Below are 22,436 nucleotides of genomic sequence, written 5' to 3'. Positions count from 1 at the left end.
AAACAGTTGTTAAAAATTTAAAACACGCTAACAAAATAGTTCACTGTTGCGTGAAACAGTGCAAAGGAACCAGGTAGGCTTTTCTTTTCTTTTTTCTTTTTTTTTTCTTTTTTTTTTTTTTTTTTTTTTGGTCAGATTCCCCTCCCCCTTACGGCCGGACTTCCCGCCTTCTTTCTCCAGGTTCTCAGTTCGGTCCGCCAACGGCCGTATAAAGGCCGGCATCCCGGCAGAGGCGAGCGTTGCTGAGTTCCGGCTTAGTCGTCATGTCTGGTCGCGGCAAAGGCGGGAAGGGCCTGGGCAAAGGGGGCGCCAAGCGCCACCGCAAGGTGCTGCGGGACAACATCCAGGGCATCACCAAGCCCGCCATCCGGCGCCTGGCCCGGCGCGGCGGCGTCAAGCGCATCTCCGGCCTCATCTACGAGGAGACCCGCGGGGTGCTGAAGGTGTTCCTGGAGAACGTGATCCGGGACGCCGTCACCTACACCGAGCACGCCAAGCGCAAGACCGTCACCGCCATGGACGTGGTCTACGCGCTCAAGCGCCAGGGACGCACCCTCTACGGCTTCGGCGGCTGAGTGCTCGCGGTCTCCTTTCTCTGCACAAAGGCCCTTTTCAGGGCCCCCCACCTTTTCATCTGAGGAGCTGCAATGCTGGTTTGACTTTATTGTTGATACTCTGCCTTTGAGGTTTATGCTTGTCTAACATTACCTGTTAGGGAGAGAGTTTGTCTCTTTGCCTGTGAGTTGACCTCATGGGCTTGCAGACATGACCTGGTCACCCAAATGCAAGGAGGGAAGTACACCTGGAGCCTCTCTAGTGTAACATTGGGCAACTATGAGACTTTGAATTTATATCTTAAACTTAAGGACATTCGACCTCCCTATGTTCACTCTGCTCAAGAAGCAAACTCATGGCTGTGAAAGAGGCTTTTAAAAACCTGATCAAAAACTTAAAAGGCTAAGTAGTAATATCCCACATTCAACTCAAAAGGAAAATGGCCTCATTACAGAAGAGGTTTTTATGACCAGAAAATAGTGGGTAAAGGAGAACTCAAAATATCTTTGCAGGACTGAAAAGTCATTAGACAAACTAGGAAGTCTAGACTTAGAGGAAGTCTTAGTATTCCCTCAGATCTCAGCTATAGAAAAAAATCCAAAGGTGAAACTGGCTAATGCAGAGAAACACTAAAGAGCCGTTGATCACATGCACCAATAGAAAACAAGGGAGATACACACATACACACACAGAGATATTTTGTAGCTGAAGTTAAAAACTTTCAAAACACTTTCCTCATCAATAGCTAAACTTTGTATGGTCAAATGCTTTATATGCATCTAGCCAGTCTCCCAACTCAGGAGTGTTCTTCGAGGACCCTGGCCCCATCTCTGAAAAAGTTTAGGAAAATAATACTATTTTAAAACAGTTTAGGAAAATAATACTATTTCCCTTTAGCAGGTTGTCTGTGATGCACATCACATTCTAACTTAGGCTTAGTCAATGATAAAACTTATGTTTCTACTCCCTTTGTGGAGAGGTTTTCAGAATTGGGAGATTTTGCTTTTAATTATATTTCCCCAACATTTCTGAGGTCTATTTTCTGTTTGTGACTGCCCATTGATTTCTTGAATAATTTTGACAAAATTCTCTGGGTTCTTAAAAAAAAAAAAATCCCTAAGTGTTCTGTGCATAATTTACATGCCATTTTATACCTAATATTATAGTCAAGGGCAAGCAGTGGGGCCGATTACAGCCACTTGCATAAGTTTAAACTAAATTATCTTTTCAGAACCACGTAAAGCTTTCTGAGAACTGAGCACTAAGTTTTAAAGTTTCTCACACCCTGGTTCATGCTAAAAAAAAAAAAAAAAAAAAAAAAAATTAACCAACCATAAACATTGTTAGGAAAAGGCATCCATGCTGTGCTAAATTGTGTGAAAGTGAACTGATTTTGCTCTACCAATTAGCTCACTAAAGGGGTTATGTAAACTGAATCACTCTTCAAAATTTCTACCCTTGCCTACTTTACCTATCATCATGAGCCCCTGTTAAGTACAAAGTTCGCGTGGTAGGTCTATTTGCCCTTTGTGGCAGATTTAAAATATTTTGGGGAGTTCCCTTTGTGGCTCAGCAGTAGTAGTGAACCCGACTAGTATCCAAGAGGATGTGGATTTAATCCTTGGCCTCCATCAGTGGGTTAAGTATCCAGTGTTGCCCTGAGCTGTGGTGCAAGTTGCAGATGCAGCTTGGATCCTGTTGGGCTGTGGTATAGGCCGGCAGCTGCAGCTCCAATTTAACCCCTAGCCTGGGAATTTCCATATACTGAATATGTGGCCCTAAATAAATAAAACATTTCTGTTTTCTGGGTCCTGGTAATTAGGAGACCTCCTGAGTATTCTGGGATGAAACCAATCCTGTATCCTAGGCCAAAAGCCAATTTTGGAACCTTTAGATTTCTGAGAAAGATGACCTAATTTCACATCAGTGTACATTATATTTTATATGCTTATAAAGGAAATTTTCAATATTTGTGCCTTTTATTGGAAAAGTTAACTGAGGTGACTGGTAACTATATTCATTGGTATATTACTGTGTTATCAAGTATTCCCCAAGCTCTCATTCACCCATCCACACAAATCGATGTTTATGTAAGACGATGATCATTTGTTTCAGGATAAAAACACTAAATTCTGCTTTTAAGATGCAACTTTCTTCGTCTCTTTATTGTGTTAAAGTTCTTGTTGGAGTTGCCCTAGTGGCGCAGCCGAAGCGAATCTGACGCAGGATCTATCCCTGGCCTTGCTCAGTGGGTTAAGGATCCGGCGGGAGCTGCGGTGTAAGTCGTAGACGCGGCTCGGATCCCAGTATTGCTGTGGCTGTGGTGTAGGCCGGCTGCTGCAGCTCGGAATCTATCCCTAGCCTGGGAATTTCCATATGCTGCGGGGGCGGCCCTGAAAAGCAAAAAAATAAAAAATTTAAAAATTTGAAAAAATCTTGTTGATGTACTGATGGAATTAGATCTCTTTTCCATACTTAAAAATAATAATAAAATAAATTAAAACTTACCTTGGTAACTTCTAGGCCCTCTGGGGAGTTGGGAGGGTTAGATGTATCTGATGACAGTCAAGGAGCCTATCCTATGATTGTCAGCTGCTAAGAAACTATTGGATGTAGATGCAAACTCAAGGGGTGATGTAGCTTATACACATAAACATAGCTCACTGGTGGGGAATTAAATTCTTTAAAAACAAAGGAATTACATTCCTAAAATAGAAAATTAAATTATGCAGCAATGGAGTTGTATATTAACTGACAATGAAAAAATTTCGTGTGAAGATGCGTTTCCCTATAAAATTATTAGCCCTTGAAATCCTCACATGCAAATAAGGTTGTTCTTGATGAAAATTTTTTTAAGTTCTTAAAATTGAAGTATTGGAAGGAAAGAAGTTGAGGGGTGATTAGAACCGCTTTGTCTAAACAAAATACTGTTAAAAGTAAATTCCGTTTTTATTCTGTTCTAATGTCTTTGCTAAAAAAATTTATATTTCCTATGGTGTAGCTTGTATTTACTTCTACTGGAAATCGCTGTTACAGAGCAAACAGCTTCATAGGAAAATGAAATAAAATTATCGAGGTCATAGATGATTGAGACAATTAGAGGATATAGGAAACAACAAATAAAGATTTCGAGTGCTATTCAGTCCCGTTACCGGTTGGGTACTTCTGGTCTCCTTTTGCCCAATCACCTTCTGATACTTACTACAAATACATGGCTAGGTTTTTCGCTCCTAAGCCTGCTGAACCTTCCGGGCATGGCTCGTACCAAGCAGACCGCTCGCAAGTCCACCGCGGCAAGGCGCCGCGCAAGCAGCTGGCCACCAAGGCGGCCCGCGAGAGCGCGCCCGCCACCGGCGGCGTGAAGAAGCCGCACCGCTACCGGCCCGGCACGGTGGCCCTGCGCGAGATCCGGCGCTACCAGAAGTCCACGGAGCTGCTGATCCGCAAGCTGCCGTTCCAGCGGCTGGTGCGCGAGATCGCGCAGGACTTCAAGACCGACCTGCGCTTCCAGAGCTCGGCCGTGATGGCGCTGCAGGAGGCGTGCGAGGCCTACCTGGTGGGGCTCTTCGAGGACACCAACCTGTGTGCCATCCACGCGCGTCACCATCATGCCCAAGGACATCCAGCTGGCTCGCCGCATCCGCGGGGAGAGGGCCTGAGCCTGAAGGCCTCCCACCCACCTCTAAAGACTCTTCAGAGCCGGCCACATGCACACTGGAAAAGGACTGTTTCCCTGATGATTTTTACTGCTACAAGTTTTACCTGTGGCTGACTTGTGTTTTAAATACCAAATCACTTTACAGTTCTCCAGCAGGGATTGGGTCTGGCAGTAAATTCCTTACAAGTGCCTTTCTTAACTGAGTTGTTTTTACAGGGTATTGCCCCAATTTATTAAGTACATTGTCTGTACTCCTGAATACAGAAAACAAAATGGCACTACATGACAAACCGGCATGTTTGTGTTCTCTCTATCTCAAATTAGACACAAGTGGGAAGACTTTCCTTATGCTCCTAATATTCCTAACGCCTTTTTTAGTTAAGATTACAGTAACCATTAAACCACCATGCTCGTTACTTCTCTGTGAGTGGGCTCATGAAATGTAGGACATGATTTTCACATGTAATTTAGGGTGATGCTAAGATTTTTGCCTAGTTAAAATAATTTGGATCAACACGTTCAGCAAAATAAAGTAGTTTCTCCCAGAAATCAGCCTTACTATATAAAGGAAGACACAGGTCAGACACAGTACCCCCTCTCCCTCTAGGCCCATCTAAGGCCAATTTCTAATCAGATTGGTATTCTTGACTGTGCAATCAGTGCCTTCTGGGTTGGGGGAACTAAGAGCTGTAAAGTCAGGAAGGACCCTTGACAGAGATGGCTCTTTCTGCTGGTTGCATAAGGCACCCTCTCCAGGATGTATGGAGTCAAAATACTTGTCTGAAGTAATTTTTAATTCTCATTATATGAAGATTTATTTGAGGAAATGAATAGTCCTAGTTATGTAGACATTTCTAATTATGGCGACACAAATTTCATGTCTCTAAACCCTGCATGTGCTGAACTTTGATGTTTATCCTTCTACCTAAGCTCTTTTCTGGAATTTCAACATGCTTCCATTATCTCATACAAGGAACTTAGAGTTTGGCTATAGTAATGGCTCACAAAAATGAATATTCAGACACCAGGCCATTTTGGCTCATGCTAATGAATAGATGGTGATGCCAAGAAAAGAATCACTGGGAAAGCAGTGGTGATGATAGTCTGGAATATTTATTTATTATTTATTTATTTATTTATTTTCCTTTTTATGGTCACACCTGTGGCGAATGTAAGTTGCCAGGATCCTTAGCCCACTGAGTGAGGCCAGGGATGGAATCCACATCCTCAGAGACCTCGGTCCTTAATCCTCTGAGCTATAAAGGGAACTCTGGGACATATATTTTTAATTTCCCAGAGAGCTACAAGAATTTTAGAAAGTAGATGAATATGCATGTCTGAATTTGAGATAAATCTGAGATGGGGACATAAAGATTTGGAAGTCATTAGCACACACACACACACACTAGCATTAGCAATGAAGTGTCCTACAGCTCTCTCTGCCTTATTTGCCAATATTGAACTTTGTTATTTGCCTGCACTTACAAGCCATGAGTTTGGTGATGCCTATTCTCTGCTGCAATCTCTGCAGTTTCCTCTACTTCCCAATTTCCTTTAATCCTCAAACAAGCTGTTACCTCAGAATTTACCCCTCTATGCTCCCTTTATATTCCTGTGCTTATCTCTTGCTACATTGCACCTTGTTTTGGTTTCTCCCTGTTAGATTTTCTTTGGGATAAGTGGTGTTTTATTAACATTGTATCTTTAACGAATGACACGTGTCATAAGAATTTATTGAAAACAAATGCACTACTTTGTGCCTGCATTTCTTGAAATAACAACTGTCTTCATCATTATTCTTAGAATGAGCTTAACAGCATCCAATACCGTCGTTGTTTCAACCAAGTTTAGAATACTCTTGACATCTCAATATTAAATCATGAGTCAGTCTAGAATCTTGCAGATTCATTGGCCTTTGAACTAGTCTAACACAAATGTCATTTTGTTGACAAGGGCTGCTAAATACAAGAGGTAAGCTAATTGGAAATGCAAGTGTCACCTTTTTATGATGATAGAAGTGGCTCTGAAAAGAGCCTTTTGTTTTGTTGTTTTTATGCCGAGTACTTATTTGGCTTTGTGGTGGCTCTCGGTCTTCTTGGGCAACAGCACGGCCTGGATGTTGGGCAGGACACCGCCCTGAGCGATGGTAACTTTGCCCAGCAGCTTGTTGAGTTCCTCGTCGTTGCGGATGGCCAGCTGTAGGTGACGCGGGATGATGCGTGTCTTCTTGTTGTCACGAGCTGCGTTGCCCGCCAGCTCTAGGATTTCTGCGGTCAGATACTCCAGCACCGCCGCCAGGTACACCGGAGCACCTGCGCCGACCCGTTCAGCATAGTTGCCTTTACGAAGCAGGCGGTGCACTCGGCCCACCGGAAACTGAAGGCCAGCCCGTGAGGACCGGGTTTTGGCCTTGGCGCGAGCTTTACCCCCTTGCTTTCCTCGTCCAGACATAACTGGGAGACTGAACAGCAGTTGTCAAAGATGACTGAGTCTGAGGTCCCGAAACCACAGTTTATAGCCACTGCAGGGCGCGAAAAGGAAGCTGTACGATTGGCTAACGTTTCACTTTCGTTTTGACCAATGGAAACACGACTAGATAGGATGCGTTCCTTGATTGGGTAAAACAGATCTGTGAGGTCAGTGGAGAGTAACAGCCAATCGCCAGAAAGCTTGTTTCCACCTCATTTGCATAAACCCTAGCCCTTAAAGAGGCGCCTCTCTGGCCTTCGGCTGTTCATTTTACATCGAACGCCAGACTTCATCATGCCTGATCCAGCTAAGTCCGCTCCTGCCCCCAAAAAAGGCTCCAAGAAAGCTGTGACTAAGGCGCAGAAAAAGGACGGCAAGAAGCGCAAGCGCAGCCGCAAGGAGAGCTACTCGGTGTACGTGTACAAGGTGCTGAAGCAGGTCCACCCCGACACCGGCATCTCGTCCAAGGCCATGGGCATCATGAACTCTTTCGTCAACGACATCTTTGAGCGCATCGCGGGTGAGGCCTCGCGGCTGGCGCATTACAACAAGCGCTCGACCATCACGTCCCGGGAGATCCAGACGGCCGTGCGCCTGCTGCTGCCCGGGGAGCTGGCCAAGCACGCCGTGTCCGAGGGCACCAAGGCTGTCACCAAGTACACCAGCTCCAAGTAAATGTGTTTGTAGGCAGTGTCAAACCCAAAGGCTCTTTTCAGAGCCACCTAACCTTTTTCAAAAAAGAGCTGTGGTGCTTTGTCTGTCTCTTGGAGGGGCGGGGTGAAGTGCGTAGGGCTCTGGGTGGTAATTGAAAATAACACTTGCCCCAAACTTGCGGTTTATCTGACAGGTGTTCAGGGAAGGAACTCGAGTCCCCTAGATTCAAATGATTTTTTAGTACCTTCTGTAAGTGGCACCTGGAAGCCTATAATTTTCGACTTCTGCTGTCTACGTGTACAGGTACTACAAACTTGTACACTGCAGTCCTTCCCCTCATCATTTTGCAGCAGGTCACAATGCCCTGTGAAAATGCAGGAACTAAAGAACAAGTGATCCAGCTACAAGATGTGATCTGAAGAGCTTTCTAACTCCTTAAGAGACAAATAAGTATTCGTGAAAAGAGCCTTTACAAGTTGACGGAAATATAAGATACAGGGGAATCGCCGCTAAGGGCATAGAGGGTTTGGCTCTGGTGCTTCAGGGAACAAAGTCCATAGCCAGGCAGTCTTCGGCTTGGCGTATTTGAGTAGGTTAACGCCGTCAGGATCACGGTGTCTTAAAAAAAATCTCAGCGCCTGGTGGATATCTAGAGGGAACCAGGTGCTCTTGACTCCATCGCTGCGGGCAAGGAACCTAATGGGCTTGGTGATGCTCTGGATGTCACACAGCACCTTACCGTGACGCTTAGAATCACCATTACCCTAGTCCTTCCCTGCCTTGCCTCGGCCTTGCTATGTTGAAAATACATAGAATTCTGTGGTGGCTCAGCTGGCTAAGGATCAAGCATTGTCACTGCTCTGGATCTGATTACTGCTGTGGTATTCCATTCCTGGCCTGGCCTCCTTCCCCGAAACCCCCCAAAAGAAACTAGCATCCAGACTCCAGTCAGATGGTTCTCTAGGACATTAGTCTGATAGCTGAGACTCCCGACTTTCCGAATAAAGTTATTCCTTGCCCCGACACCTCATCTCCCAATTTGTTGACCTGTCCTGCAGCAGGCAGAACAAGCTTGCACTTGGTAACACAAGGAGAGGGTTGGAGAGAGGGATCTTTCTAATTGTAACCCTTTTATGCACTTTATATTTGGAATCATACGTTCACATTGTCAATAAGTAAAACACATGTGAGATAACGAGTAGAGATGTGAATGGAAAGTCCTGGGAGCACATGAAACTGAGCAGGACCCTGTGGGGCTCCTGGGCACAAAAGCCTTTCTGTGTCTCCCATTTCTTGTTTGGAGGAATAGGCTTCTTTCAGGACCTTCCCTGGGTCCCAAATAGTTGCTAATCAGGAAAGGGAGAAGATGCAGACAACAGGGAGGAGCATTCAAGAAACAATAGTGCAGCCTTGGGGCAGGGTCCTGGTTCCTCCTTGAGGGATACACATGTATCTTTGAGTTCTGCAGAACTAAAACCCCCAACAAATGGAAGACGTTTACTTGTTGAAGCATTCCTCATTCCAGAAAGAGGGTCATGGTGAGATAACCTCCAGGACCACCAGAACTCACCCCAGGACCGCCTGACACCAGCTTTGAAGTAGAATGCAATCTTGCATCTGAAACTAACACTTATGACTTGAACCTAACCAGAACCCAGATTGGGACTTGAACCCATGGATTTGTTTGTTTGTTTGTTTGTTTTTTAATTAGAATCACTCACCTGGACTCTGGACTTACTGAGGTTCAGGTTCTTTATGAATTCAGCTAAAGACAAAGTGATAGGCAAGAAATAGATTTATTAAGATAGGACACTTGTAAGAGATGCAAGTGGGCAGATGAGGAGGCTCTGCCCCAAGGATTAGGTGGCCTACATCTTTATAATCCAAGGAAAGTGGGGAGTGGGAAAAGTCCACCTCTTTCTTGAGTGGATATCAGTTTTACACCATTAGGGCCCCCCCCCCCCACCTTCTGGATCTAGTAAGAGAGTATTCGACCTTATGAGGTCAAACTAGGGCCTAGAACGGTCTTGGTGATTATTCAAATCAGTCAAAGGGTGGTAACATATGCTAAAACATGTTGAATCATCTCAGGTTTCCATATAATAAGGGTCTCCTACTTTGGATTGTCATCTTTCTAAATTCCTGTCTTCTGTCCTAAGTATTATCTTGCAGGCTCCATTTTACTTTCACTTAATGACCTGAAGTATCTCATGCTTTTATTTATGGTTTTATAGTTAAGCAAGCCTGTTTTGTTCCAATGGCTTTCGAGTGATTATTAACCTACAGTGGTTTCCCAAAGTGCCCTAGGCTTCCCTCTCTATCTATGGTCCCCTACTGGGACTTCCACAACTACCTGCGTAACCATCCTACTCCATCCCTATCATATCTACCCTGGTCTTTATTTGTGGCCCTATTATCCACTCCTAAATGATAAGACCCCTCCCTAGACTCTCCCAAAGGAAGGCATCTCTTTAGGGCAGTAGTCTGCTGAGCCTCCTTGACCCAGCAAAGCAATAAAACTACTCTTTTATACTTCACTCAAAACTGCCTCTGAGTTTCTATTGGGCACCAGTGAACAGAAGCCAAGAAGACATAAAAAGGCAGCTGTGGGCAGGGGGCAATAACAGAACAGTCTTCTGGGCAGATGAAGTGAAAAAAGTGGGTAACACACTCAAGGCATTAGAATGGTTGGTGGAACTAAAGTCTACAGGAGTGGGCAGAAGGGAGCAGCCCAAAGGACTCGGTAAGCAGTCTGAATGTTACCCCAAGGGCTTCACTCGGCACTATGAACAGGCTTCTCAATATGATGATAAGACCTCAGTATGAAACAACTCGTTACAAATGATGAAGAGTTTTTCAAATAAGATTCTGAAATAGCCACAATTCTAGATTCCAGTTTAATTTATGGCTATTCAAATTAAGCAGCCTTTCACATTATTTGCTAAATTAATCTCACAAACAGGATTGTCTTTGTTCCCCTGAGCATGAAGGAGAAAAAGCACCATTGGTCTGTTTTGTAACTAGTGGCCCCTGCCCAACTATGCTCCTGGCATGGGGAATTTCCTGGGCCAGGCATTGAACTTGTGCCACAGCAGTGACAATGCTAGATCCTTTTACCTCTAGGCCACCAGGGAACTCCTAGTAGTCCTTTTTTTTTTGTAACCAGTTAACAAGAAATGTGAAATATAACATTGTTACATTTGCAGCCAATGGATAAGAACTGCACACTGCATAGCTATATATCTACATCACTAAAGCGTTACTTAGAGTGGCGAAATATTAGGGACAGTCCTAGTGGGAAAAAGGAAGAGAGTAGGTCATGAAAACTACTGTTTCTAGAGTTGTTCAGGTTACTGTTACTGAACAATAAGCAGCACAGTCTTGGTGGTACAAAACATTTTATGTTCATGGATTCTGTGGTTAGGAATTAGAGCAGACCACAGCAGGACTGGCTGTCTGCTCTGAGATGCTTGGGGCCTCAGGTGGAAGATCACTGACTTGTAATTCTTGGGTCAGCTGCTGAGGGCTGGAATCATCTGGAAGCATCTTCACTCACAGTATCTGGTAATTGACACTGGCTGTGGGCTGGGACCCTCAGCCAGAGTACATTTATGCGGTTTGGCTTCCTAATTGTGTAGTGGCCTCAGAGTGGTCAGACTTCTCAGGCCTCATCCTTCTCAGGATTCCAAAGTGAGTTTCCCAGGACAGTCAACCAGAAGCTGTGACTTCTTATCTCAGAATAAAAATCAAAATTCTAAGAAGATCCTGCAAAACATTGCTAGTTGAGTATGAGGAAATGACTAAGTGGGTGGGTACAAAGGTGAAAGCTGGGATTTCACCCTTAGAAAAGGTCCCTGAAAACACAGATGAAACAGTCAGTGTCGTTTTACAAAAGCTGTGCGATCCTAAAGATAATTCTTGGTATAGGACTGTCCTGAGCATCTCTGGACTTCCAGCATCTCAAATCCTGACCTGTAAAGGCCAGTTTGTGCCCCCAAGCCACCGAGACAACCAAAATACTCACACATCTAAAAAAAAACAAAACAAAACAAACAAACAAAAACCCCTCCAGTGTGCGGTACGGAGCGGGAGGGGCGGGTTGTCACAAAAACAAGGCAAAAACCGTTGTTCAAAATGTAGTTGGGAATCTAATGCTGCACAGACGAATATTTACCACAAGAGATACCTTTTCAGAGATGTTCTTCGCAGGCCCCATGGTGTAATGGTTAGCACTCTGGACTTTGAATCCAGCGATCCGAGTTCAAATCTCGGTGGGACCTTTAGAGCGGAGCTTGTTTTACTTCCATTCTTCCTCCCTTAAAAGCCAGAATTTTCCACTATAATTTAACCCACTACAACGTCAGTTATGGTAAGCAATAGTACCACTGTCAGTCTTGGGAAGTCGGAGCCCACCTGCTGCTGGAGCGAAGCTCTATGCAGAAACCAGCCCCTCGAGGCCTCCCATCCTGTAACATGTGCCCAGATACAGGTGCGGAGAAGCTGTCTTTCCACTGTCTGCCTTCGGCTAGGAAGGAACTTGTATACGCATATAGAAAGACTTTTTGCTTTTTAAAAAAAAATGGCCACGTTACTCTAAAACTGAAAAAGGGAGTCTAAACTGAGAAGGATAAGTATCTGATTAGAAGGCGATAAACGTGAAGTGGTTCTGCTATCCCGCGAAGCTTTACTCCCTGAGCGCTCCCAGAGGATGACATTTGAAGCCACACAAGCTTAGCCTTAACCACTTTCAGGCCGCCTCATCCCATCATAGCTGCAAATCCCTTAGATTCTTCCTTAGACGTCTTGTAGCAATACCTCTGCACTTCAATTAAGTTGATCCGTATCCTACTGTGTCCTTCAAACTGCAGGTAGCAATCCAGAAGTGAGCAGCCCTTGTTGTCCCTTGTGAGAATTTTAGTACAGGACAAGTTCTTTCCACTTTGCTTGAGGCAACTTTCCACACTTTTCACAAAAGTGTGATTCGCTTGAAGATTTCTGAGGACTGCGCAGAAAGAGAGGATTTAGACTGAAATTGCTCTTTTTCCCTGAGAGTACAGGAAGGAGACCTTAGCCTCTGAACACTGTACCTATTCGTCCCCTACCCAGAAGAGTTTCACTTACTGCTCTCATCTCAGTTTGCCTGAGGACGGGAATCTGGGAGAGCTGTAGGATATGGCCCTGATTTTTTTCTGCCAGAGGAAGAGGCGCGCCTGCACAAGTCCCAGGCACCTTCCTGCACATGGTGCACTTTTGTTAACATATCAGGAACCGCACAAGGTCAAGGCTGTTGGGACTATTTCCTGTGGTGTTGGAAAATGTAATTGAACTGTTGCTAACTGGTTATGTCGAGGAATGAGGAATCTACTGGGCTTTCCCAGTGCAGATTTAAAGACATCTCCTTTGCAAGGACTTTCTCTTGTCACTACTACGTTCCGACGATTTAGAATCCCCAATAGAGAATTTTTATCCTCTCTCCTGAGGGTTTCCTACCCACTTGGTGCAAACTACGAACTGTCCTTGACCATCCTCCGCCTGATTTAGGCTTGGAGAAATTCTCAACCCAGCTTTCCAAAAATGAAACAATTTGAAGACCTTGTCCAGTAAAACCCATCCTGAAAAATTACTGCTGCAAGGGAATCCCGCAAGAAGCCCAGCATTTACAGGGATAGTTACAGGTTTGTGGAGTTTTTTTCGTTGTTTCTTGGAGGTGTTTTGTGGGGGTTGGTGGGGTTTTGCGTTTTTCCACCTGTGTCCACAAGAGGGCGCGCCACCCTCGAAGCCCATCTCCAGCGTTTCTTCGCTTAAAACGCGAAATCCTGGAAGGCAACCGCAATCCGCAAGCCATGAAACTCAATTTTAATTGGCCAGTCTCATCCGACAGGCATCAAACTACTTGGAGCAAAACTGAACTGCCCTATACCACTAAAGAAATTGCTAGGGACTCACTCCTAAACTTGTACTGAATATCTTCGTGCTCTGAACCAGCAAAAAGCCAGTCCCAGGAGTTTCCGAAGTGACCGGATTAGGAAGCGAATCCGAACATTCACCAAGACCAGTCACAGAAACCGATTTGTCTTGTGGGTTTTCACAAAGTGTGGAAACTATGTGTGTGCGGAGAAATGAATGTGTCAGGCGTGGCGAGGAATCTTCTTTGTGTTCAACTGGGCGTCTCCTCTGAGCGCAATTCTCGTTGGTGAAAGGGGAGCAGAGGGACCATGGGGCTATATTCCGTCCTAGGAAAATTCCACAGAGCCTTTCCTTCCCACTTCCCTTCACCGACCCCAACTCCGAGTGGTGTTCCCAGGGCTGCAAGGACCCACATCCAACCTCGTCTTCCAAATATGTTTATTTCAGTTTTCCTTACATCAATATCATTCCATAACGCGTCTGCAAAAGCAGCAGATACTCCCCTAGTAAAGGATGATTTTTGTGAAAGCAGCAGAATCTGACAAAGCAGCCTGAAGAATACCAGGTTTCTGCCTCAGGTTTTTCACCTGTTAAATAGTGATAATTCCCTATCTCACGGGGGACCCTAGGTGAGGTTATTACTATTGTACAAAACTCTTGCCCCCAGTGGGAACGGGTGGGTCAAGGGGAGAATTCCTAACGTTTGGAAGTCAGTATTTTCCATTAAGATTCTTAAAAGATGTTGAATCGAGGCTGAGACAGTTAAGTGTAATGACTTAATCCTAGAGTAGGAAAAGCAAAATGTGCTTATACCTTTTAGATAACCAGTTAAGAGAATTTAGGGAGATAGAACTATATCATCAAAGAATTTAGAAAACTTTGCGGCACAGCGGGCCCCATGGTGTAATGGTTAGCACTCTGGACTCTGAATCCAGCGATCCGAGTTCAAATCTCGGTGGGACCTTCAGCTGATCTGTTTTATCCCAAGGCCACTCTCTCTGCGAAGTACCAACTATGTTATTTCTACCGGAGCCTCCCCATTTCAACTCTTGGAAAATTTCAATTGCAGACATATGAAGAAAGTGGGGGAAGAAAATTCTGCCCCTTTCATTAAGGTCAAACGCAGTTTTATTCTTCATATACCAAATATTTCTCAAAAGTTATATCTTAACTTTTTATTGATTGCATGCTACTAGTAAACTTGAAAACTCAAACTAAGAAAAAAAATGAGAAATCTTATCTCATTTTTTACATACATGTTTTATTGTTTCAAAGTAGTATAATAGTCACCTTTAAGCATAAAAATGTAATCTCTTCTGATTTTTATGAACCATATCTCAAGGGAAGTCTGTGGACTCCTATTTTTCTCTCTTCCAATCTTCCCTGTTCCTTCTCTATCTCTCCCACCAGCAACCCTCCCTTTTTTCTTTATTCTTTATTCTCTGTCCTGCCTACTTGCAAAGTATCACCTCACTCTTTTTGAGATAAATTGAAGAACTGCTTTTAAGCCTTGAAACTGTTAGAAACATTTTAATAACATTAGGTTTGTTTGTAATTTGTGGCAGCAAGAGATCTACAAATAATGGCGATTTTAAATCCTGAAATCACACCGAGGCTTTTATATAATATGTACGAATCAAAGAATTTATGTGGCGAAAGAGTGAAAGGAGGCAGGAAACTCCCACTCAAGTAAAAAGGCAATAGGTTTACAGAAACAAATGGTCTCAGGCAAAAGTAAGTAACAATATTTTTTCTTTGCGTGTAAGAAAATGTGCAAAAATGTATAAAATCATATTCTACCACAGTGTATATTCTCTGGATGATAGAAGGTTAATTTATTGGAGGTAAACATGAAATTTGTCACCTCCTGTTTCTGTGCTCTAGAAATAGGATTTGCCTCTACCTAGAAATGAGTGAGAAGGAAATTGTGCAATCATCTGGCGGAGAAAGAAGGAAAATATCAAGCACATTCCTAGACGAATTTTGTGAAATCAGGTAGTTTCTCAGAGGTCGTCTTCTACAGACTCTAGAATGTAATTACTCCAAGGGGTGGGGTGAGACAAAAACAAAACGTTTTAGCAGAGGATGGTTTCAATCCATCGACCTCTGGGTTATGGGCCCAGCACGCTTCCGCTGCGCCACTCTGCTGTGACAACGCAATTCTTAATTCTCCTCTTAACTACATGAAAGATCAGCTACTTTGCCGGAGTGAATGTTTTTCTGGTCTCTTTTTTTGTCTTGGTCTCTCTAAGATCAACTTCCCCAAGAATCAAATGACTCCAGTAGTCTCGGGGTTAACCCAGGAAGGCATGAAGCCAGACTTGAGAAGGAAGGATATTAACTGCTGCTCCGTTTCCTGTGCTCAAGAAAATTTCTAATTTGAGGAAATTAGAAAAAGCATTGCCACCTACTGACTTGACTAAGTGCCACTTTCAGCTTTCCCGGTACCTGGTTTACCCTCTCAGGCCTCTGCCCTTGGAATTTTGAAAAGGGGCTTCCTGTCCATGTGAGGTCATCTGAGGTCATGAGGACGAGGTCAGAACAGTTTTCCCTTGTCCTCAGAGAATGTTGGCTCTTTCAGGAGACCTCTGGCGCTTTTTATACTGTGCTCGGCCTGCTATTTTCCGTCCTAAACATTCCTGCCCTCAACTGCAATAGAATTAAGTGAAACTAGAAATTTTCAAAGCTCAAGTAGAAAAAGAAAAAATATATATAGTGCCAAGAGGGGTTTCCACCCAGTTTGGGAACCAAAGACCTCTCCCCATGGAAGGTGATCTGAAGCTACCGCCGGAGCTTCTCTACACCCAAGAGTTACCTCCGAAAATTAAAATGGACATGTTCGGTATTGTTAATTTTTCTTTCTTTAGAACATTGGTGGCATTTTCCCCCTTTGCTTATAATTCCTACTTATCAAAACGAACAATATCAAAACTCCATGATCAAGACTGAGGAAGGTTTTTGCCCAGTGACCCAAATCTTTCACAAATTCAGACCAGAAAACCTCAGGGAGAAGACAGAGGAATTTTTTCCCCCTTTTCAGGGCTGCATCCTCAGCATATGGAAGTTCCCAGGCTACGGGTCGAATTTGAGCTGTAGCTGCCGGCCTGCACCACAGCCACAGCCAGGCGGGGTCCCAGCCGCGTCTGCGACCTACATCACAACTTACAGAGCCGCCGGATCCTTAACCCACTGAGTGAGACCCAGGGATCGAACCCAAGTCCTGATGGATACTAGTCCGGTTGTTACCGCTGAGCCGCGACGAGAACTCCCAATGAATTTTAATTGGTGTTTATCGGTACTTTCCTACGTTCCTTTCTCCATCTGGCTCACACACCCCAGGGTTTAGTGCTTGATTACAAAAATGACTTTTTAGAATTAGGATTCCAAAGTTGGAAAGCAACCAGCAATTTGTGCCCAGGAAATGCTTGGAGGGGGGAGTGCCCGACCTGAAGTGGGGGCAGAAGGGGCATGGGCTTCCTGTGACCAGTGGCTTCCAAGCCAGGATGAGAGACAAGGGTCAGGGTTTAACCAGCTCTAACTCATATTGGCCTAACAATCTAACTCACATTTGTCAGAGAAGATGTTTCAGGATAAGGTGATTCTTGAGATGAATGTAAAATAAGTAAACTTGAGGCGAAGGGTAGATATTTTGAGTGGAGAGAACTTTAAAATTTAGTGAGTTCCCTGCTATTAATGAAGATTATTTTGCTATTAATAACCTAAAAATATTTCCAGCAACCTCAGAATCCCTAACATCATCTAAAATTAGCTCTGGACACAGGCGTGAGACTTTCAAGCCTTGAAGAATCATTAGATCGAATAAAAATATTTGTTTGGAATGGCCTTCTACAGACATTGGATTTGCTAGGAGTGACCTTGAACTTGTGAATCCAGCAGGTCTCAGCAGGTCTCAACAGGTCAGACCGAGATCGACTGGCCTTATTCTAACCATGGAGGAGCAACCTTGATTAGCACTAGAATGTCATAAGAAACACGGAGGAAATGCTCTCACCGTATCATCTTCTCCATGGATATTCTAGGGCACCCACAGAAGTAAAAGAACCAAACGTCTTCCTTTAAGTCTATTAGTTTGGTTTTAAAGATCAATGTTGATTTTCAGTGAGGAAGCATGCCTCTTTTTATTTAGGTGCAGATACAGATGAGAAAGGACATCTTTCCTATTTCCACAAAGCGACACAAGAATGAGCTCAAGTATTCTCTTTTTCAAGTTCTTTCAGTGGGCAGGAGGTGTTTGTTGTTGCTTTTGACTTTGTTGTTTACTTACAACCGTTTAGATAGCTTATTGAGTTTATTGAAGAAATGGGTGAGTTGCAACTGGTGGTTGGTGGGGGAGGGTGGAAATAGGAAGAGTTAGAGAATTTACCTGCTTTATTACAGTGAAATATTAAGTGACGATGCTGGTTTGGCTGGATCTTAAGTTGTATACGTAATTATTTTGTTAGTTATTGATTCCTTTAGTTGATAAGAGCATCCTGAGATAACGCCCCAATTAGGGGTTTGAATATCCATAACAATCAGACCGCTGACCAATAGTTAATTTAAAACCAAAAAAAAAAAAAAAACCAAAATAACCCCCACACACACACAAACTTCAAGCAGTTTCTGTGTTAAATGTGGGTCCACATGTCCAAATAATGTTACCACTTAACCTCTAGTTTAGAAAACCTTCTCTGTGCTTCAGCAGAAGACAAACTCTCCAATCCCCGCCAAGCTCAAAGCAGAATTCTGCTCCTTCTTATAAATCCTTGAGAAAACTCTGCGGAAAACCTACGTGTGCTGTTCTTGGGATCCCAGGGAAGCCGGTCTCCTCCCTGGGTCGCAGGCAGGGTCCTTTACGGAGGGCGCTTCTCCAGATTCACACCTCCAGGATCCCTAACAGCCTGCAGATTGGGCTCTGAACTGAAGGAGAGAGAGAGGTCTGCTGAGGCCCAAGAACTTGGCGGAAGTCGGGCGACGTAAACTTCACTGTAGCTCAGAACTACACAGGACACCTGAAGGTTCTTCTGTTGAAAGATAAACAAAGACTGCCTGTAGCCAAATTAGAACGAACCTTCATGTGAAAAAAGAGAGAACACGACGTGTTTCCGCCCGGTTTCGAACCGGGGACCTTTCGCGTGTTAGGCGAACGTGATAACCACTACACTACGGAAACGCGCTGATGGGGGAGGGGGTTCCTGTATTTATCTTTTCTTTTTGTAAACCCTACATGAATGCGCTTTTATAATATATACCTGGAAGTAATTTCAACTCAGTTCTTCTGGTCATTGTGCTTTTATATATCCCAGACTTCCTGTTCATTAAAATATACAACACCATATCCAGATCATTGATATTGCAAAAATCAGAATATATCTTCATCAGGGACATTTACCAGAATATCCAGCAATCCTCACATAACAGTTGAAAGAATGGAAACATCTCAAGTGCTCATCTGCAGTCACTTGAGAAAATACAACAGGAGAGAACAGTCCACAAATTATGTGAATGAACCTCAAAGGTCTGCTGACCAAAAGAAATCACACACACACAAAAGGGTGTATTCTATGACTCCAGTTGTTTGCATTACAAAGGCAAGACTCCTTTCCACTGCTAGGAGTCAGAATAATGGATCCCTTTGAAGAAAGTGAGTAGTTACTGGAAAAGGTCTGGGAATGTTCTTGATATGCGTGATGCTTACCCAGGGGTGGTCAGTTTGTGTAGAGTCATAGGGAATATTTTTATATTGGTGGGAGATATTTATTGGAAGAATTTGAGTATGTCAGTTGTGAGGACTGGCTAAGCAAGTTCTAAATCCATAAGGCAGGCACTCAGAAAAGACTGGCCATCAGGAAGGGAAAGCTGGAAACAACACCAAAAATATCAATGAAACCAAAGTTTGGCTATTTGAAAAGTTCAATAAAATTGACAAATGTTTTGCTAGATTGACAGAAAAACAAAGAGAAGACACTTAAATTGCTAATCTAAGAAATGATTTGGACTTCGTCTCATTTGTCTCCAGTCTCTTGTTAGTTTTTTTGTTTTGTCTTGACATATTTCTTCACTAACCATTCTTCCTACTCTTTTTCAAGATGTCATCGTGTTACAGGACATCACTGAATGTATTGAAAAGCAAAGTAACACGATGATATCTTGAAAGAGAGTAAGAAGAATGGTTAGTGAAGAACTTTGCTTTTCAATACATTCAGTGATGTCCTAGCATGAGAATCATGCAAGGAGGAACAGTTATGACAGCACTCAGTGTATATAATATGTAAGTCTTATCGTTTTTCTTGCCTTCTCTTTTGAATTGTATTAAAGGCTAAAATGTTCATTGTGACTGCAAGTTTCTTAGGAAATGTGGAAAGTAGCTACAAGAGAGAAAGCTACAGTTTAACTCCAGTTTACAGCATAGAATCTTCCTAATCAATGTCGAATTAATTTCCTAACTCCTTTTTTTTTTTTCTTTTGCACAGTGGCTTCAGTTCAGGTTAAATCTAAACCGGCTTTGAGCGGTGACCATAATCAGCTCTTAAGCGCTACACCTTGAGAAGGTAGCAAAGTGAGGCCTCGCCGGGATTCGAACGCAGGATCTCCTGTTTACTAGACAGGCGCTTTAACCAGCTAAGCCACGAAGCCCACCTACCTCTCAAATGACAGTCCTGCTGTTTTACCAACTACCACATTCCAATTTGTTTTGTTTGTTTTGTTTTTTAATGTCTGTAGTTTCTTTGGGATTCAACAAGAAAGTATACCTGGGACTCAGTATGAACCAAAGAAGAACACTCCTGCTGCAGAATGAGAATAGTAAGATGAATTGTGAAGACCGTCTTCTTCCTTCAGGAAACTGCTCTAATGTCAAGAATGCCACTTGAATGTCAGCTCTGTCAGGTAGGAACTCTGCTTATTTTGAGAACCATTGCATCTCTTAGGCGTACCAGTGAGCCTGCCTTCTCTCCTAAGCTCTCATTTCATTTATTCACTCTGTGGGTGAGTGATACTGAGAACAATGCCCTGGAGCAGTTTTCCTGTTACAGCAGCAGATTTGAGTCATTTCCACAGAAACTGTATGGCCCACAAAGCCTAAAATATTTACCGTCTGGACTATTCAAGAAAAAGTTTGCCAGCCTCTGTATTACACAAAAGCCACATTCACAAACCTCATGAAAATAAGTCCTTGTCTACCTTGGCTTCTGTAAAACTGCAGTGGGACCACACCCTTAATATTTGTAGGAGGACTTTTGCTTAGGGATTGGTTTTACTGTTTAGATACCGCCTTAACTCATTTTGAGGTCTTAACAAAGGGTTCTGCAATCACACCCTTGGCTTAACTTTTAGACCACATTTTCTGACAATGGTCTGGATTTGATCTTTGTCTGAAAGTTATTTCTTAATTTTAGCATCATTTTCCAGCTGGAGTAGCTGGAAATACTAGCTTTCCTTTCAACCCAGCAAGTTCTAGTTCATCTAGTTCTAGCCCTTAAAAGCTAATTGTATTTAACAATTCTTCCCTTAACTTGAATCTCTCCTCTCACATTTTACTATCAACAGCAAGAAAAGGCTAGGCAACACCTTTGTAAGTCTGTCTGGAGATTTCTTTAGCTAAAAAAGCGACTTCAGGGGTTTGTTTTCCATATTCAGTGATGCTGCAGGCAATAATGTTTCTAACCTTTCTGTTGCTAAATTAAGGATCATCCCCTTTCTTCCAGGTTCAGATGACATTTTCCTTGGGGTCCATTTAATCTATTGGTGGCTTACCTACAAATTTTGGTAGGGTGAGTCTAAACTCTGGTTTGGCAAATTTAGCTCTAACACTAAGGTTATTCCTTTGTGAGGACTTTACCTCATGCCCCATAAATTATGAGGTCTCTTCACTATAGCTGGTGAGACATTTAGACATTCCCAGACATTTAGGAGCAGTTGATTGCTTTCCAGTGGTTCTTTCCGCAGCCTCGTGGAGTTTTAACCCTACTGATGCACAAATCAATATTCCACCAAAGATACCAGAAGTTCCCTCTGAGGACTGGAGCACTTTTCTTCAGCAGCTTTATCCTCTCTGGTATTCTGGCCCACGTGCTCTGACTGCTTTGGCTTCCCTGTAATCTTTACTGTCTTTGTGCTTTCAATTCAGTGACACAACCTGGTTCTGTGTGAATTCCTTCTAACTGAGCTGAGGCCTCGAAACCACCTCCAGGCAGTAAGCTAAAACCTTTTTAAGACTCACTTGTTTTTCATTCTCTCAGGAATCATAGCCCAGCACGGACAGCAGACAAATGTCTGAAAATAGCTATATCAGGTACTTATTCCAGCATCCTGTTTGTTTACGGGGAAGGGCAATTTCCATAGCAGTGAATCTTTTACAGGTAGAAGCAGAGCTTCTACATCTCTTTCTTCAGTGTTCTCTTTCAAAAGTATTGTAACTTTAAGTCCCATCCAATGTTGCTGCATGTACATTTACTCTGCCACTCCTGACATTAATATTTGCAAGCATGTATTTACAGCAGTGAACACATCCACTGGTTAATCATGAAAACCAAAGTTTTTCCAATTTCAAGTCACAACGCGGTGATTAACTTCCTTTTATGTGTACTCTGTAATTATGTAAGATTCGAGGGGGTGAATAGGGTAAGGGAAGGTTTATACCTAGGGGAAAAATAGGAAGGAAAAATTGGGACAGAGCCTTTGGTGACGTACAAATAGTAGGTGGAGTTAATGAGGTGGTTTCTACGGCTTTCTGCCCCCCTCCTCTCGCTCGTTTTTCCTTTTGTATCGGGTAAAGACAAACATTTCTCCGGAACATTAGGCAATCTAGTGAGAGGGGTTGGGGGAGTATGGGCAGCTTCTGAAAACACAGAGACCTGGTTGCGTTTCTCTGTCATAATCCTCCCCATATTTTTATACAATTCCACAAAGTCAGAAATAATTCAGTATGTCTTCAATGCGCAGCGCAAATACATTGGTTCTAATTTAAAAAGGATTGCAAAAGTAGCACTTTCAGTTACCGGGATGGCCGAGTGGTTAAGGCGTTGGACTTAAGATCCAATGGGCTAGTGCCCGCGTGGGTTCGAACCCCACTCTCGGTAGAGGTTTTGACCGTAAGTATCTTCCTCGGGAGAACACCTTCCGTCCAACCTGAACTGCCTCAGAAGACTGTCTTTTTCTTTCTTTCATGCCGTCCAACCTGAACTGCCTCAGA

General features: G+C 43.4%; 4 protein-coding genes and 5 non-coding genes across 9 annotated transcripts; 6 read left to right on the top strand and 3 right to left on the bottom strand.

Moving 5' to 3' along the window:
* Window positions 1–238: 238 nt before the first annotated feature.
* Window positions 239–625, top strand: H4C20 (H4 clustered histone 20). The gene has a single exon (XM_021099850.2). It carries the CDS (start codon window positions 264–266, stop codon window positions 573–575), a length of 312 nt encoding a protein of 103 aa, XP_020955509.1. The 5' UTR covers window positions 239–263; the 3' UTR covers window positions 576–625.
* A 2,931-nt stretch (window positions 626–3,556) lies between these two features.
* Window positions 3,557–4,335, top strand: H3C10 (H3 clustered histone 10). Its single transcript, XM_084967746.1, is given in 3 exon segments — window positions 3,557–3,843; window positions 3,846–4,152; window positions 4,154–4,335. Coding segments are annotated over 3 exon segments (573 nt in total). The 5' UTR covers window positions 3,557–3,638; the 3' UTR covers window positions 4,215–4,335.
* A 1,574-nt stretch (window positions 4,336–5,909) lies between these two features.
* H2AC13 (H2A clustered histone 13) lies at window positions 5,910–6,700 on the bottom strand. The gene has a single exon (XM_001928557.6). It carries the CDS (start codon window positions 6,662–6,664, stop codon window positions 6,278–6,280), a length of 387 nt encoding a protein of 128 aa, XP_001928592.1. The 5' UTR covers window positions 6,665–6,700; the 3' UTR covers window positions 5,910–6,277.
* Window positions 6,701–6,945: 245 nt separating this feature from the next.
* On the top strand, window positions 6,946–7,408 carry H2BC13 (H2B clustered histone 13). The gene has a single exon (XM_021099844.2). The coding sequence runs from the start codon at window positions 6,977–6,979 to the stop codon at window positions 7,355–7,357; it is 381 nt and encodes a 126-aa protein (XP_020955503.2). The 5' UTR covers window positions 6,946–6,976; the 3' UTR covers window positions 7,358–7,408.
* A 4,136-nt stretch (window positions 7,409–11,544) lies between these two features.
* TRNAQ-UUG (transfer RNA glutamine (anticodon UUG)) lies at window positions 11,545–11,616 on the top strand. Its single transcript has one exon. It is a non-coding gene; the product is annotated as a tRNA-Gln (tRNA).
* Window positions 11,617–14,135: 2,519 nt separating this feature from the next.
* On the top strand, window positions 14,136–14,207 carry TRNAQ-CUG (transfer RNA glutamine (anticodon CUG)). Its single transcript has one exon. It is a non-coding gene; the product is annotated as a tRNA-Gln (tRNA).
* A 4,136-nt stretch (window positions 14,208–18,343) lies between these two features.
* Window positions 18,344–18,416, bottom strand: TRNAV-AAC (transfer RNA valine (anticodon AAC)). The gene has a single exon. It is a non-coding gene; the product is annotated as a tRNA-Val (tRNA).
* Window positions 18,417–19,805: 1,389 nt separating this feature from the next.
* Window positions 19,806–19,879, bottom strand: TRNAT-AGU (transfer RNA threonine (anticodon AGU)). The gene has a single exon. It is a non-coding gene; the product is annotated as a tRNA-Thr (tRNA).
* A 2,361-nt stretch (window positions 19,880–22,240) lies between these two features.
* Window positions 22,241–22,323, top strand: TRNAL-UAA (transfer RNA leucine (anticodon UAA)). Its single transcript has one exon. It is a non-coding gene; the product is annotated as a tRNA-Leu (tRNA).
* Window positions 22,324–22,436: the final 113 nt, after the last annotated feature.

This window comes from Sus scrofa, chromosome 7 (assembly GCF_054392235.1).
Source record: "Sus scrofa isolate SSC_HxYL_T2T_F1_AM1 chromosome 7, Sscrofa_HxYL_maternal_Yorkshire_Landrace_v2.0, whole genome shotgun sequence".
NCBI classification, from domain to species: Eukaryota; Metazoa; Chordata; class Mammalia; order Artiodactyla; family Suidae; genus Sus; species Sus scrofa.
This window is presented reverse-complemented; position numbering and strand designations above follow the sequence as displayed.